Below are 15,212 nucleotides of genomic sequence, written 5' to 3' on the forward strand. Positions count from 1 at the left end.
GAGGGGTTTGGGGACACCCCCATGCTCTAACCACCAAGGGGGTGGCTGCCAGCCGGGGGGCCGGCAGGGCTCCCCCCGGGGAGTCGGGGCGATGGGTGCCCCCATACGTGGGTGGGTGCTCTGGGGGTGCATCCCCCCCACCTGCACCATGCCAGGTCCCCGCTTACCCCCCCCCCCCCCCCCGGCCCAGAGGAAGGTGGCACCCATCGGTGGGGGGGCCCCGTGGGAGTGCTCCCTCATCCGCTCCAGCGCAGAGTCCTCCTGCACCGCTCTTCTCCCCCCCCACCCCCCCCCACCCCGAGCCCAGCTCCAGGCCTTCCAGGGCTCTCTCCGCGCTGGGGGAGGCGGGGGGGGGGGGGGGCAGGCAGAGCGCAGCCCCCCCTCGCACACCCCCAGCCCACAGATGGGGGGCCCGGAATCCTGGGTTCCCGCTGCCTGCGTGGGAAGGGACTCAGCAGGTTAGCAGATGAGCCGACGGCGACCACCCGGACGCCTGGGTCCCCCGTTGCAGGCAGGGTGGGGGGTGGGTGCTGACAGCCTTGATCAGGGGCTGAGCCCCACGGGGGGGGGGGGGGGGAAGCTTTGTCCTGGCCCCCACCCCGCAGAGGGGTGGGGGGTCCGGGGGTGCTGCCAGTGCGGGGACGTGTCCCCCAAACAAACCTCGGGCCCGTTATACACGCATACACATGCACGCACGGGCACGTGCACACACGCACGCACACACACGCTGCCTATAGGGCCCCCACACACACACACACACCCCCACTGACACCCCTGGCAGGGACCACCCACGCACACCCATGCACACACGCGGCCTCCTTGCACGCCCCAGCACAGGGACCACATGCGCACACACATACACACATGGAAGAGGCAGCTGGAAGAACAGCTGGAGACAGGCAGACAGACAGACAGACAAGACAGGCGGATGTACACACACCCGGGCCATGTACACACACATACACACACACAGACACAAACACACCTGCGTGTGCACAGAGACACGCACGGGCCTGCAGCACATCGCACACGGATGGGCACGTGGGCACACGGGTGCGGGCGCAAGGACACACAGATGTGCACGCATGTGCACACGCATGTCTGTACTCATGCACACACAGATGCACACACATCTGTGTACCCATGCACACACACGCACACACACGCGTGTACCCACGCACACCCAGATGCACACCCACGTGCACCCGTGCACACACACATGTACCCACGCACACCCAGATGCACACCCACGTGCACCCGTGCACACACACGTGCATACACCGGGGTGCACACACACACGTGTACCCATGCACACCCAGATGCACACCCACGTGCACCCATGCGCACACACGTGTACCCATGCACACCCAGATGCAGACACACGTGCACCCGTGCACACACACGTGCATACACCGGGGTGCACACACACACGTGTACCCACGCACACCCAGATGCACACCCACGTGCACCCGTGCACACACACATGTACCCACGCACACCCAGATGCACACCCACGTGCACCCGTGCGCACACACGTGTACCCATGCACACCCAGATGCACACACACGTGCACCCGTGCACACACACGTGCATACACAGGGGTGCACACACATGTGTGTACCCACGCACACCCAGATGCACACCCACATGCACCCGTGCACACACACGTGTACCCACGCACACCCAGATGCACACCCACATGCACCCGTGCACACACACATGTACCCATGCACACCCAGATGCACACACATGTGCACCTGTACACACACACGTGTACCCACGCACACCCAGATGCACACCCACGTGCACCCGCGCACACCCACGTGCATACACAGGGGTGCACACACATGCGTGTACCCAAGCGCACACCGAAGCACACGCGTGTGTGTACCCATGCACACACGCAGAAGCACACGTATGTGCGCACCCATGCACGGGCATATGCCCACACGCGTGTACCCACGCACACACGCGTGTGCACCCACGCAGAGGGACGCGGAGGCGTTCACACCCGGGACACACTCGCTCACACGGGGACCAGGGTCCCGTATCTGGGACCAGCTCCCCGCATCGTGCCCCCTCCCTGCGCTGAGCCCCCCCCCTCCTCCCCCCCGGCCTCCCGGGCTGTGCCTCGGCCGGCCCCCCCGATTCTGCCCCCCGCCCCCCCCGCCCCCGGGCCAGTGTGTGTCGTCCCCCCAAAAAATTGTGCCCCCCCTCCACGTCCGTGCCGCCAGCGGGACCCCCGGGCCGGCGGGGCGGACGGCGGGGGGGCGGAGGGGCGGGGGGTTCCTCCCTCTCCTCCTTCATCCCTCCTCCTCCTCCTCCTCCCCCTCCCCTCCCCTCCCCTCCCCTCCCCCTCCCGCCGCCCCGCTCGGTGCCGGTGCCGGTGCCCGGGCAGCGCCGCCCCACGCCGAGTCCAGCGGAGCGGCATGGCGGGCCGTGGCCGGGGGCTCCGCCGCTGCCGCTGCCTGCCCCTGCCTGCACCCCTGGGGCTCTGCCTGTGCCTCTGCCTGTGCCTCTGCTGCCTGCTGCTGCTGCCGCCGCCCGCCGCCGGCTCCTGGAGCCCGGCCGGGCTGCAGCCCGCCGCCCGCAGGTACCGGCAACCGGGGCCACCGGGGGGGCCTCTGGGCACGGGAAGCACCGGGGAGATGGAGCGCAGGCACCGGGGGGGGGGGCGGGCACGGGAGGGACCGGGCGCGGAGCGTGGGTGGCACCGGGGAGATGGGGATACGGGCAGAGGGGGCATCAGGCACCGGGGGACTCTGGGCACCGGGGGTTGCGGGTACCGGGGTACATCGGGGGGCACCGGCTGCTGCGGACGGCAGGGCAGGGGCTGCTTGGTCCGTGCTGCTGGGGCTACCGGGGCTGGGAAGGCTGGGGGGCTGCTGGGGGCTGCTGGGGCTGGGGCTTACTGGGGGATACTGGGGCCGGCGGGACTTACTGGGGCTGGGGGTTACTGGGGGGTTAATGGGGCCGGCGGGACTTACTGGGGGATACTGGGGCCGGTGGGGCTGGGGGTTACTGGAGGATACTGGGGCCGGCGGGACTTACTAGGGCTGGGGGTTACTGGGGCTAGTGGGATGTACTGGGGCTGGGGGTTACGGGGTCTAGCATCACTTCTGGAGTTACCGGAGCTACCGGGGCTAGCAAGGTGCTGGGACATGCTGGGGCTACTGGGGCTACCTGGGCACACTGGGACTGCTGGGGCTGGTGCGGGGTGAGCGGCCCCGGCCCCAGGGTCCTTGCTCATCCCTGGGAGGTGGCGGGGGCTGGGTCGGCCCGCTGTCCGGTTCGGGGGGGGGGGCTGTGGTCCCTGTCCCCACAGTCCCGTCCCGGCGGAGCGGCAGGCGGGGTGGCGGGCGGGGGGGGGGTGTTGTTTACAGGAAATCTTTGGCTCTGGCCATGTCTCCGGCACCGGATTGCCGGGACCTCCCGGTTCCGCTCGGGTCGGTGAGGCGACGGGCAGAAGCTGCCTCATTTCCCCTTCCCCTCCCAGCCAAGCCCAGGAAGCCCCTGGCGCCTTGGCACCACCCTGCCATGTCGTCCCGTCCCGTCCCCCGGGATCTCCCCAGCCCATGACCCAGCACCCACTACCCTGCTGTAGGCATCGGGGGGCCCAGGAGCTCCCACCCCATCCCTCTCGTTGGGCTAACGCATCGCTGGGGCCCCACGTGCCCAAGCGGGAGGGCACGAAGCCAACAGGCTGGTTTTGGGAAGGGGGTTGGGATTTGGAGCCAACCCCGACGTGGGCTTTCCCCCAGGTGCGTGCATGCCCTGGCAGCAGAGCCCAGGCCCGCTCGGTGCACGAGTGCCAGCCCGGCAGCTGGTGGGCCGGGTCAGGCCGGGCCATGCGAGCGCTCGCATGCTGATGCCCGCCAGCTCCTGCCCTGTTCCCCAGGAGGGCATTCCCCCGCATCCTCCCTCTGCCAGGCGGGAGGTGAAACGGGCCGGGACCCGTCCCCATCCCCGCAGGCGCCCGGCGCAGCTGGGGCTGGCACCGCTGCTGCATCCTCGCCCCGAGACGGCGCGGCCGCATCCCAACGCAACGCCCGTTGCCATCCCCATGTGCATGGGGAGCATCGCCCAGGAGCTGGATGCCCGCCCCGGGAGGAGGGGACAGACACGATGCCGGGGGCTATCACCCTGGGTAGGGGGGGCCGGAGGTGCCGCTGCCCCCCGGGACCCCGCTTGGCATCGCGGGGCGGCAGCAGAAGCGTGGAGACAGCCCCGGCGTGCCCGGCGCTTTTGTGGCCCTGGCACGGGGCCCGCCTGGGATGCTGCCCAGCCGGAAAGCCCTGTGCCACCCTGCTGTGCACCCACCCACCCCCCCCGGCACCTCCCAGACAATTGTCCCCCCACGGCGCCCGCTCGTCCCTGCCGCCACCGCCTCCCTGCTTGCAGGGGCTGTGCAGCGCTGCGGCGGTCCCAAAAAGCTCGGGTTTTGACCCAAATTGCACAGCCTCGGAGTTTGGAGCCGCCGAGGGTACAGCGAGTCCTGCCCGCCGTGGGGACAGGAGCGCTTGGCGTCGTGGCACTGGTGTCCCCTCCTTCCGCAGGGGGAAACTGAGGCTGGGGGGCGGGGGGGATGCCCGGGGCAGGCAGGGTGGGCAGAGCCTGGCACGAGGAGCCGGCATGGGGCAGGCAGGCGCCCGAAGAAAGGAGCCTTTGTGCGGGGTGGGCCGGGGGCGCAGGGGGGGGCTCCGGGCCCAGCTCCAGGCCAGCTGGCGCCAGCGCCATGCCGGCCGGGAATGCAGCAGGAATGCAGGGCCCCAGCTCCCCCCGGCGTGCCAGGGCAGCCCCCGCCCAGGAGGGCCCTCCATGGGCACCCCAAAAGCTGGGGGTGGGCATCTCCCGGGGCAATTTGGGGACAGGACCCCCTGGGATGGGGGGTGGGCACACCCCGAGTGGCACCGCCATCTCCGCCAGCCCCGCGGTGTCCCCCGGCAGGGCTGACGGCGCCGGCGGTTTGCCTTCCAGCAACTGGTGCTCCTACACGGTGACACGGACGGTGTCATGCCACGTCCAGAACGGCACCTACCTTCAGCGGGTCTTCCAGGGCTGCCGCTGGCCCCTGGCCTGCAGCGGGGGCAGGTGAGCAGTGTCACCGGGGTCCCCTGGGAGCGGGCGCCCGGCATCCCACCCCAGCACCCTGGGGTGCTCTGCTGCCCTGGGGTTTCAGACCCGGGATGGGTCTGAAAGCGCTGCCCCGCTCTGTGCCAGCAGCTACCGCACCATCGTCCGGCCCATCTACAGGGTGACCTACAAGACGCTCACGGCGCTGGAGTGGAGGTGCTGCCCCGGGCACGCCGGGGCCAACTGTGAGGAAGGTGGGAGCCGGCACAGCCGTGGGAAGGGGCCTCATCCTGCCCCGGCGCTGGGCTTCTGCTCCTCTCCACGGCCAGGGCGGGGTGGTGTCACCCAGGGGCTGTGCCCGGGCCACGGCCGTCGGCATCGCCGGAGGGGATGGGCAGGGTGGGGTGGGGAGGGCTGGATGGAGGGACGGACGGACCCACGTGTGGGTGGGAGGGATGGCTGGCTGGGTGTCACTCTGTGTGGGTGGAGGGATGGACGGACGGATGGATGTTCTCCTGTGTGGGTGAATGGACGGATGGATGTTCCCGTGGGTGGGTGGGTGGATGGATGTTCCCGTGGGTGGGTGGGTGGATGGATGTTCCCATGGTTGAGTGGATGGATGAATGGATGGATGTTCCTGTGGGTGGATGGGTGGATGGATGTTCCCGTGGGTGGGTGGGTGGATGGATGTTCCCGTGGTTGAGTGGATGGATGAATGGATGGATATTCCTGTGGGTGGATGGGTGGGTGGGTGGATGTTCCTGTGGATGGGTGGGTGGATGGATGCATGTTCCTGTGGGTGGGTGGATGTTCCGATGGATGGATGGATGTTCCCATGGGTGGATGGATGGATGTTCCGATGGATGGATGTTCCCGTGGGTGGGTGAGTGGTTGGATGGACGTTCCCGTGGGTAGATGGATGGATGGCTGTGTCCATGGACGGATGAACGGATAAGCGGATAGACGGCTGGCTGGACGTTCCTGTGTCGGCGGGTGGGTGGATGTCCCTGCGTGTGGGTGGGTGGGCGGGTGGTTAGAAGAAGAGAGATTCCTGTGGGTGGGTGGGCAGACGGGTGGATGGCCCTACGTTTGGCTGGACGGGCAGATGCAGGGGTGGGTGGGCAGATGGACGCTTGGCTGGCTCTGCCCGGGGGTGGATAACTGGAAAGGTCAATAGATGGACGGGGTGTGGATGGACGGACGGACGGACATTGCCGTCTGGGTGGGTGCGCGGCTGTGCCCGCGAGGGGACGGCTGCCTGCCCGCTGTCGCTGCGTGCGGCCGGATGGCGGGTAGGCAGCTGCCTGCGCGCGGGTGGATGAATGGGTGCAAGGCTGTGCCATGCGTGGCGGGACGGGCGCTGCCGCCTCGGCAGCTGGCCCCCAGCCTGCCTCCTTACCCGGGGGGGGTGGGGTGGGGGCTGTCTTTGTCCCCATCGTCACCCGCATCCTCCTCCCTCCCTCTCCCCTGGGACCCCGGTTGTGTGTCCCCAGCCTGGCCCCGGCTCTGCAGGGCATGGGGGGGGGGGGGATCCCAGGGCTGCAGGGTGAGCGGGTGGCACCCAGGGGTGGGGGCACCCTGGGGACAGCGGGGTGGCACCGAGGGCCTGCAGGACGGTGGCTGACTCAAGGGGCTCCGGAGCCAGCTGGGTGGCAGCAGCACGGGGTGGGGGGAGGCGGAGGGCTCTTTCTCCTCCTCTTCCTCCTCCGTGCGTGCTTGGCCGGGTGCCCCACATCTGGGCCCGCTTAGGGCGGCGCTGGCTGTCCCCTGCAGCATGGCGGTGGCTGTGCTGGGGTGGGGTGGCAGCAGGGGGGGGCAGCGGGGGGGGGGGGGGGGGACGACACGTGACGCTGCCAGCTCTGCTCCGGACACCCCTTTCCTGCCACACTGGGTGGCCCCGAGCCGCTGTCCCCAGGGTCCCTCGGTGGGGACGAGGTGCTGGGACCCCACAACGGGTCGTGGATGTGGGCAGTGGCCCCAGGAATGTGGGGGCCACCTCCAAAGCCACCCCTGAGCCAGGGCTGGGGTGTTCTCGCTGGGGGCCATAGGGGTGTTGGGGGGGGGGGGGGTTCAGGACCATGGGGGAGTTTGGGGGGGTCTGGCTGGGGGTTAGGCGGTGGGGTGGGAGATCTGGTGTGTGCTCATGGGTGGGTTTGGGGGGCTCTGGCTGAGGGTTATAGGGTGGGTTTGGGGGGGTCTGGTTCAGGACCATGGGTGGGATTGGGGGGATCTGGCTGGTCACTCACGGGTTCAAGAGGGATCTGTCTTGGGAACGTGGGTGGTTTTGGGGCTCTGAGGCTCAGCAGGAGTGAGGATGGGGCAGAAGCAGCGGGAGCCCTTGCACCCCCCCACCCCTATCTTGGGGTGAGGGGCAGCAGGCTTTCCCAGCCCTGTGGCCCTTGGGGGTCTCCCAACGGAGGCAATGCACCAGGGGGGTGCCCCCTTCCTGACCCCCCCCTTCCCTCGGCAGAGGCTCACGCCTTCCTCGCCCTGCGGGATGCCGGGCACCCCAGCGCTGCCCCACGCCGGCCCCCGCTGCGCCCCACAGCTTTCTCAGGTGGGTTCCCCCCGTCCCTTGCCATCACACGCTGCATCAGCGTGGGCAAAGAGGGATGGGTGCCCCCCACCCGACCGCCCGTGCCCCCCGCTTTCCCCCCGCAGGGTGCCTGAACTGCAGCCGCGTCAGGGAGCTGACAGCCCGGCTCGCCACTCTTGAGGCGCAGGTGAGCCCCGCAACGTGCCACCAACCTGGGGTCCAGCCACCCCTTGAGGGGCGCAGGAGCCCGGGCGCGGGGGGGTGTCACCTTATGCTTTCCCCCGCTGTGGCACCCAACCCTCCCCTCTCTTTGCCAGGTGGCCCGGCTGTCAGTGGCTGAACCCCCCACCTCCCTGGCACCCAAAGGCAGCGCGCCGGGCAGGGGGCCGGAGACCGGGCAGCTTTGGGGTTCTCCGGCCGCCCGCGGGAGCCCCGGGGATGACGGTAAGGCAGCGCAGGCAGCTGCCCCCCACCCCCCACCCACCCCAGCCATCTGCATCCTGCGGCACCGGCGGTGGTGGCAGTGCCACCTGGCAGCACCGGTGGTGCCATTGCCAAGGAAAAGCACCCAGGTGTTACCAATATTTGGGGGGGCACCTGGGGGACCCCCCTATTGGAGGCCCTCACCTTGGGGGAACGGGCTGCAGTCCCACCCCAGCTGTCCCCAGGGGACGGTGGTGACATCGAGCCACATGTGGGGACCCGGCCAGCTCTGGGGAGGGATGGAAGGGCTTTGGCCCCCTCCAGTGTTTTGGTTCGGGGCAGGGTGGGGGCACCGACATGGGGCTGCTGCCCTTGGGGTGCCCCCCACCCCCCCCCGGGACCGATGCTCTCCCCACCTGCACCAGGGTTGCAGCAGGGAGCCGTGCCGGGGCGTGATGGTGGGGACCGGGCGTGGGTGGGGGGCACCCGCCAAGGGGCTGTCCCCGGGGTCCCCGGGGCACTCCCCTGAGGATGCTGCTCTGCTGCAGGGAGACTCGGCTCGTGGGGGCCACCCAGCCCCTCCGGCCCCAAGGGAGACTCGGGAGGACGGGGACCGTCGGGCATTCCCAGGATGAAGGGTCCAACGGGGCCGCCAGGTAAGGGGGGACGGGGAGCCCCGGTGGGAGGGGGTGTCCCAGTCCAGTGCCTGGCTCCAGTCGAGCACCCACCCTCCTGGAGGGCAGATCTCGGGCCGGGGGGGTGGGGTGGGGGGTCCGTGCAGTGGTTTTGGGGCTTGGAAGGGCTCCAGCGCTGCACAGCTTCAGGCATTGGGAGTTTAACAGGCACCCCCCCCCCCCCGCCCCAATCTTCACCCTCCCCTTCTTCCCTGCAGGTCCCCCTGGCCCCCCAGGACCGCCCGGCCGGGATGGAGCCAGAGGGCTCCCTGGAGAGAAGGGGCTACCCGGCCCCCCTGGCCCCCCAGGACCCCCTGCCCCTGTGGGGCCAGCGATAACCCGCATAGCTGAGCCCAGTAAGGAGGGGCTGGGGGGGGGGGCTGGGGGGGGGGGGGGCTGGTCACCTCCCCGGGTTGACCCCAAGGATGGTGCTGGGGCAGGGGCTGTACCACAGCGGAGCATCCCTGCTCCGGCGATGGGGCTGGAGGGGCAGCCTGGCCGTGGGGAGTGGGCTACAGGGTCCGGGGTGGGCAGGGGAGGGTGGGAGCATCGCCCAGACTGGGGGGCGGTGTGGCCAAATCCTGCCCGGCTGGGTGGTGCTGGGAGCCCCGGGGGGGGGGCGCGGTCTGGCCCCTGCCCACCACCCATGCTCTCCCCCAGGGGACCCGCTCCTCTCCAACACCTTCACCGAAGCCGCCGGGGGCATCGTGGGTCCCACCGGACCCCCCGGACCCATGGGGCCGATGGGTGAGTGTGTGTGTGTGTGTGTGTGTCCCTTCCCTAACCCCCCCAAGCACTTTTGGGGGGTGCGCCAGTGTGGGGCAGTCTGCCAGGGCCGAGCTGATCTGTGCCCCCTCTCCTTGCAGGTCCCCCCGGCCCCCCGGGTCCCATTGGGCCACCCGGCCCCCCAGGACCTGACGTAAGTGCTGGGAACAACGGGGTGGGGGGGCATGGGGCGGGCTGAGCCCCCCTGGGGGCCCCCCCCACCGCGGCTGATGGCACCCCGCCTTGTCCTTGCACAGGGTAGAGCTGGGGCACCTGGAGCTGCCGGCCCCCCCGGGGAGAAGGGAGACAGGGTGAGTCCCCCCGCCAGCCCAGCACCGTGACATGAGTTGGGGGGGGGGGGGGGCGCTCCGCCGGCATCTCCCACGGTGGGGGGGTCCAGCTGTGCCCCCCCGGGTGCTGACGGGCTCTCTCCCCCCCCCCCCCCCTCCAGGGTCCCCAGGGCCACCCAGGCAGCCGTGGCCAGGACGGGGCACAGGTACGTTGCTGGGTCGGGCCCCCCTGGGCTGCAGCCCCCCGTGCCCCCCCCCCGCTGCCAGGCCCTCTCCTTTCTGTGTTTCAGGGCGAGCCGGGCCCCAGGGGCGAGCCGGGCGAGAAGGGCACTTGGGTGAGTGGCGGGTGGCACCGGGGACAGGAGCGGGGACACATCTGCTGACAGGGGTCGGCCATCCGTGGGTGCTGGGGGCGGGGGCGGTGATGGGGGGGGGGGCCGGTCCCCTCCCTTGCTCTCCCCCACGTCTCGTCCCTGGGACCCCAATGATGGCATGGGGGTCCCCTGCACTGCCCAGTGCCCCGCATCTTGTCCCTGGGACCCCAATGATGGCATGGGGGTCCCCTGCACTGCCCAGTGCCCCACATCTTGTCCCTGGGACCCCAGTGATGGCAAGGGGGTCCCCGGCTGCGCCCAGTGCCCGTGTCCCATCCCTGGGACCCTGGTGATGGAACGGGGGTCCCCGGCTGCGCCCGGTGCCCCACACCTCATCCTTGGGACCCCAACGGTGGCATGGGGGTCCCCAGCTGTGCCCAGTGCCCCACATCTTGTCCCTGGGACCCCAATGACAGTATGGGGGTCCCCGGCTGTGCCCAGTGCCCGTGTCCCATCCCTGGGACCCTGGTGATGGAACGGGGGTCCCTGGCTGTGCTTGTCCCCCCCACCCCCACCCCGAATGCTGGAGCAGGGGGGGTACCACCCCTGCATGCTGCCCCCTCCCATGGGGGGGGGCCGCCTCTCTCCGCTGCACCTGAGTGGGGTGATGGGGCGCAGAGCCAGCCCCCCCGGGACCCCCCACCACAGGGGGGCACAGAGCTGTGCTGGGGACACAGGGTGGGCTCAGACCCCCCAGGGGTAGTGCTGGGGGCCGGTGCCCCCCCCCCCCCGGGGTACCCCCACTCCTTCCCCCGGTGTCGTGGTGAATCGGGGGGTGCCAGGAGGTGGGGGATACCCATGTCCCCTCTGTGCTCCCCCCAGGGGCGGTAGCCCAGGGCCATGCAGGGGTCCGGCCCCCCCTCACCCCCGTCCCTCTCTTCTCCCCAGGGGGAGGGTTTGCACCAGCTCCGCGAGGCGCTGAAGATTTTAGCGGAGAGGGTTTTAATCTTGGAAACAATGATTGGGCTTTACGGTGAGTAGGGGGGGCCCAGCCCGGGCCGCGGGAGGGGACAGGGACCCCCAGGGTGGCCCCCGCTCCATGGGGTGGCCCCCATCCCCTCTGGCAGGTCACCAGGCCCCCATGACATCACGGTGGCCCTTAGCTCGCTGATGTCATGGAGCTGTGGGGAGGGGTCCCTCGGCACCCCCTCCCCTCCGCCACAGGGGGCTGGGCACCACGGCAAGGCGTCTGCCTAGCCTTGGCTGCGGTGTGATGTCATCAGCCGTGCATGACATCGTCGCCCACACTGTGGCATCATGGCCAGCGCTGGGGACAGCTTGTGGGGTGAGGGCCACCAGGGCACCCCCTGCCTGCACCCACGGCTGGGCACCTCAGGAACTGCCCCCCCCCCCCCCCCGGGGCACTGCCCAGGGTGCCCACCTCGGGCAGGGACACCCGTGACAGTCTCCGTCTTGGGGACAAGCCGGTGGCCCCACCCCGGGCAGGTTGGGGGACGTGTGTCCCCCCCACACGTGTCTGGGGGCTCGGTGTGCTGGGGCGTGGCAAAGGGACCACCCCGCTGGGACTCGCCCGGGCAGGGGACAGCCGTGTCCCCATCGGGGCGCTGCCGGGGACATCGAGGCAGCTGCGGCTGCCGCAGGGTCAGCGCAAGGGACCCCCGGCCCTCCCTGGACCCACAGGGATGAGGGAGCCCCTCGCATCCCCCTGGGGCCGCGGGAGCCCCCGGCACCCCTCTGAGACCGGGAGGAGCACCCTCCTGGGAGACCTGGCACCCCCCCACCCATTGCACCGGCACCCCCCCGCCCGCCGGGGCTGCACCCACGCTATGCCACCCATGCCGTGCTATGCCACCCATGCCGTGCTGTGCCACCCGTGCCGTGCTGTGCCACCCGTGCCGTGCCCGCCGCGGGGCGAACGTGCGCTCTGCTCTGCTCTCTCACTCTCCCCCAGGCCAGTAGCTTCCAAACCCTCCTGCGGCAGCAGGCCCGGCTGGAGGTCCTGGCTAGAAGGGTCACCTTGCTGGAAGCCATCATCTGGCCAGGTAACCGCGCCGCCTTCCCCCCTCCCCTCCCCGCATGAGCTGGGTGCGCCGCGGCCCCCCAACCCCCACCCCCACCCCCCCAGGAGCAGGCATGGAGCACGGGGGGGCTGGAGCCCCTGGGACCAGGTCCCTGGAGCCCCCCAGGGCCAAGGGAGACCATGGAGCGCCTCTTGGATTGAAAGAGACAACCATGGAGACCCTCTTGGACCAAGGGAAACCCTGAAGCTCCCCAAGATTCAAGGGAGCCCCTGGAGCCCCTCTCAAACCAAGGGAGACCACAGAGACCCTCTTGGATTGAGAGAGACAACCATGGAGACACTCTTGGACCAAGGGAGCCCCTGGAGACCCCAGGGCTAAAGGAGACCATGGAGGCCCTCTTTGGACCAAGGGAGCCCCTGGAGCCCCCCCAGGGCCAAGGGAGACCATGGAGCCCCTCTTGGATTGAGAGAGACAACCATGGAGACCCTCTTGGGCCAAGGGAGCCCCTGGAGACCCCAGGGCTAAGGGAGACCATGGAGCCCCTCTTGGATTGAGAGAGACAACCATGGAGACCCTCTCGGGCCAAGGGAAACCCTGGAGCTCCTGGGACCAAAGGAAACTCTGGAGCGCCTCTTGGGCCAGGGGAGACCATGGAGACCCTCTTGGATTGAGAGAGACAACCATGGAGACCCTCTTGGGCCAAGGGAGCCCCTGGAGCTCCCCAAGGTTCAAGAGAGACCATGGAGCCCTTCTCAAACCACGGGAGACCCATGGATGCCCTCTTGGACCAAGGCAGCTCCTGGAGCTTCCCAAGGATGAAGGGAGGCCCTGGAGGAGCCCTTCAACTTGGGGAGCCGCTAGAGCTCCTCTTGGATGGAGGGAGCCCTGGGACCCCTCCTTGGTCCAAGGGAGACCCCAGGGCCTAGCCCCCGCCATGCCAGGTTGCCCAGCTGGGGGGCGGTGGGTGCCCCCTCCCCTCTTTCCCCTGCCCCCTCCGCCTCCACTTTCCAGCTGTGCTTTCCTGCAGGGGGGACCCCGGCTCTCGGGGTGCCGGCCAGGGGTGCCAGGCAGGGGTGCCAGCCCGGGGGGTCCTCGTGTCATCCCGTTGCCCCCACCCCCAGTGTGCCTCTGCCAGCACGTCCCTGGGGACAGCCGGAGCCGTGGGGCTCGATGCTGCCGCGTGGCCGGGGAGCAATGAACCCCATTTCTGTGGGGCAAGGGACCCCCACCCACAGCACCCAATGCCGGGGTGACTTTTGGGGAAGGGGGGGGGATCTCTGGCATCCCACCGCCTCCCACCGCCTGACGCCTCTCTCCTTTCCTCCCTGCAGAACCAGAGCCCGGCTCGGGCAGCGGCCCCCCCGGCACGGCGGCGCCCAGGCCCCCCCGCAGCAAGCGTGGCAGCGGCCAGCCCCCCTACCGCATCGTGGCCCCCCACCGGTGGCCCCCCGGCAAGCAGTGATGGAGTGATGGAGTCTGGGGCGGAGGGGGGTGTCACCCACTGTCACCCCCCACCCTGCGCCTGCCGCCGTGCCGGTATGGGCAGGAGCATCACCCCGGAGGGGGGGACAGGATGGGGGTCACCCCACACACCCCCCCGCGCCCCCCCCCGGCCCCGCAGGGCACTTGGTGCTAGCCGGTGGCACGGCACCGGCCCCGCCCGCATGCTTTGCCCCCCATCACTCCTGCTTGAACCCCCCCGGGGGGGGGGGAGGCAAAGGGGTGCCAGGGCCCCCCCTGCCCCTTTTCTGCCCCCACCCCAATGTGCAGCTCTGGGGGTGCTTAATTCCTTCCCTGGCCCGAGCCCCCACGGCCACCCCTGCAGCGGGGAAGGGGGTCTTGGGGGGGGGGGCAGCGGTGGGGACCCCCCTGGGCAGGGACCCCGCTGCACCGCACGCTTCATCCCGCTGCTTTGGGACCCTCGAGGTCATTAAACGCCTCCTGAACCCATGTCCTGCGGCGTCCATCAGTGCCCCGGGGGACTCCCTTGGGTGAAGCGGGCACCCACGGGTGCTGCCGTGGGGACGTGGGCAGCTGGAGCGGGTCCCCTCCACCCACAGCAGGTGGCCTGGGGACGGTGGCGGGGTCCCACGGGGCGTCCCTGGGGCTGCCAGTGGGGTGGGACAGGGCCACGGGGAGGTGGGCTGCGGTGACCTGGAGGGGGACCCAGGGGACGCATGGCTGGGCCGTGCCACCTGCGGGACACCCACCCACACCGTGCCACCCATGAGATACCCACCCACGTCACACCACCCCTGGGACACCCACCCACACCATGCCACCCATGAAATACCCACCCACACCGTGCCACCCCTGGGACACCCACCCACACCGTGCCACCTATGAGACACCCACCCACACCGTGCCACCCATGAGATACCCACCCACGTCACGCCACCCCGGGACACCCACCCACACCGTGCCACCCATGAAATACCCACCCACACCGTGCCACCCCTGGGACACCCACCCACACCGTGCCACCTGCGGGACGCCCACCCGTGCCACACCACCCATGGGACACCCACCCATGTCAGGCAATCCGTGGGACGCCTGCCTATGCCACGCCACCCCTGGGACACCCACCCACTCCACGCCGCCCGCAGGACACCCACCCACACCACGCAGGCGTGGCAGGACACGCCACAGCCCCCCCCCCCCCCCCGCCAGCACCTGCTGGGGCGCAGGCGGCCGGGTGCCCGCAGGCAGGGTGGCACGGGGTGCTGGGGGGGAACGGGGGCACCCCCGGGGGTGCCGTGCCAGCCGGGGCCGTCCCCGCCGTGTACCCGCGTCCCCACCCGTGGCCTCATGGGACAACACGGCCGGCAGCGTGGTGGGGGAACGTCACGGACGGTGCCGCACGTGATGCGACATCCGTCACGCTCACGCCGTGACATCGCGCGGGCAGCGTGTTAACGCCAGGCACGGCGTGGGATCCCACGCAACGCTGGGCTTGGCCTGCAAGCGTCACCTGCTGGCACGTGAGGTGTGACGCCTGGCGGCGTCATGCGCAGCCCGTGGTGTCACTTGCTGGAGCGTGATGTCAGGCGACGGTATTACACCGTGGCACACCGCGTGCTGTCGGGCACTGACGG

General features: G+C 70.2%; 1 protein-coding gene across 10 annotated transcripts; it reads left to right on the plus strand.

Annotated features, from left to right (window-relative positions):
• Window positions 1-2,401: 2,401 nt before the first annotated feature.
• On the plus strand, window positions 2,402-14,067 carry EMID1 (EMI domain containing 1). Of its 10 annotated transcripts, none has more exons than XM_076352691.1 (16): window positions 2,402-2,593; window positions 4,948-5,091; window positions 5,221-5,327; window positions 7,544-7,630; window positions 7,735-7,796; window positions 7,927-8,053; window positions 8,581-8,688; window positions 8,925-9,062; window positions 9,367-9,453; window positions 9,573-9,625; window positions 9,729-9,782; window positions 9,923-9,967; window positions 10,052-10,096; window positions 11,024-11,108; window positions 12,056-12,138; window positions 13,449-14,067. In XM_076352691.1, exons 1-16 carry the CDS (start codon window positions 2,430-2,432, stop codon window positions 14,049-14,051), a joined length of 1,992 nt encoding a protein of 663 aa, XP_076208806.1. In that variant the 5' UTR covers window positions 2,402-2,429; the 3' UTR covers window positions 14,052-14,067. The 10 variants fall into 10 exon arrangements, with proteins under 10 accessions (XP_076208806.1, XP_076208807.1, XP_076208808.1 ...); XM_076352692.1 differs by having other exon boundaries at window positions 5,224-5,327; XM_076352693.1 differs by having other exon boundaries at window positions 4,978-5,091.
• Window positions 14,068-15,212: the final 1,145 nt, after the last annotated feature.

Source organism: Aptenodytes patagonicus, chromosome 15 (genome assembly GCF_965638725.1).
Source record: "Aptenodytes patagonicus chromosome 15, bAptPat1.pri.cur, whole genome shotgun sequence".
Lineage (NCBI taxonomy): Eukaryota > Metazoa > Chordata > Aves > Sphenisciformes > Spheniscidae > Aptenodytes > Aptenodytes patagonicus.

Bases quoted from the DNA above. Each gene is read 5' to 3' on its own strand.
- EMID1 (XM_076352691.1), top strand. From the start codon at position 2,430: ATGGCGGGCCGTGGCCGGGGGCTCCGCCGCTGCCGCTGCCTGCCCCTG. The intron at 8,689-8,924 runs GTAAGGGGGGAC...TCTTCCCTGCAG, and splicing joins GGGTCCAACGGGGCCGCCAG to GTCCCCCTGGCCCCCCAGGA. The intron at 9,063-9,366 runs GTAAGGAGGGGC...GCTCTCCCCCAG, and splicing joins AACCCGCATAGCTGAGCCCA to GGGACCCGCTCCTCTCCAAC.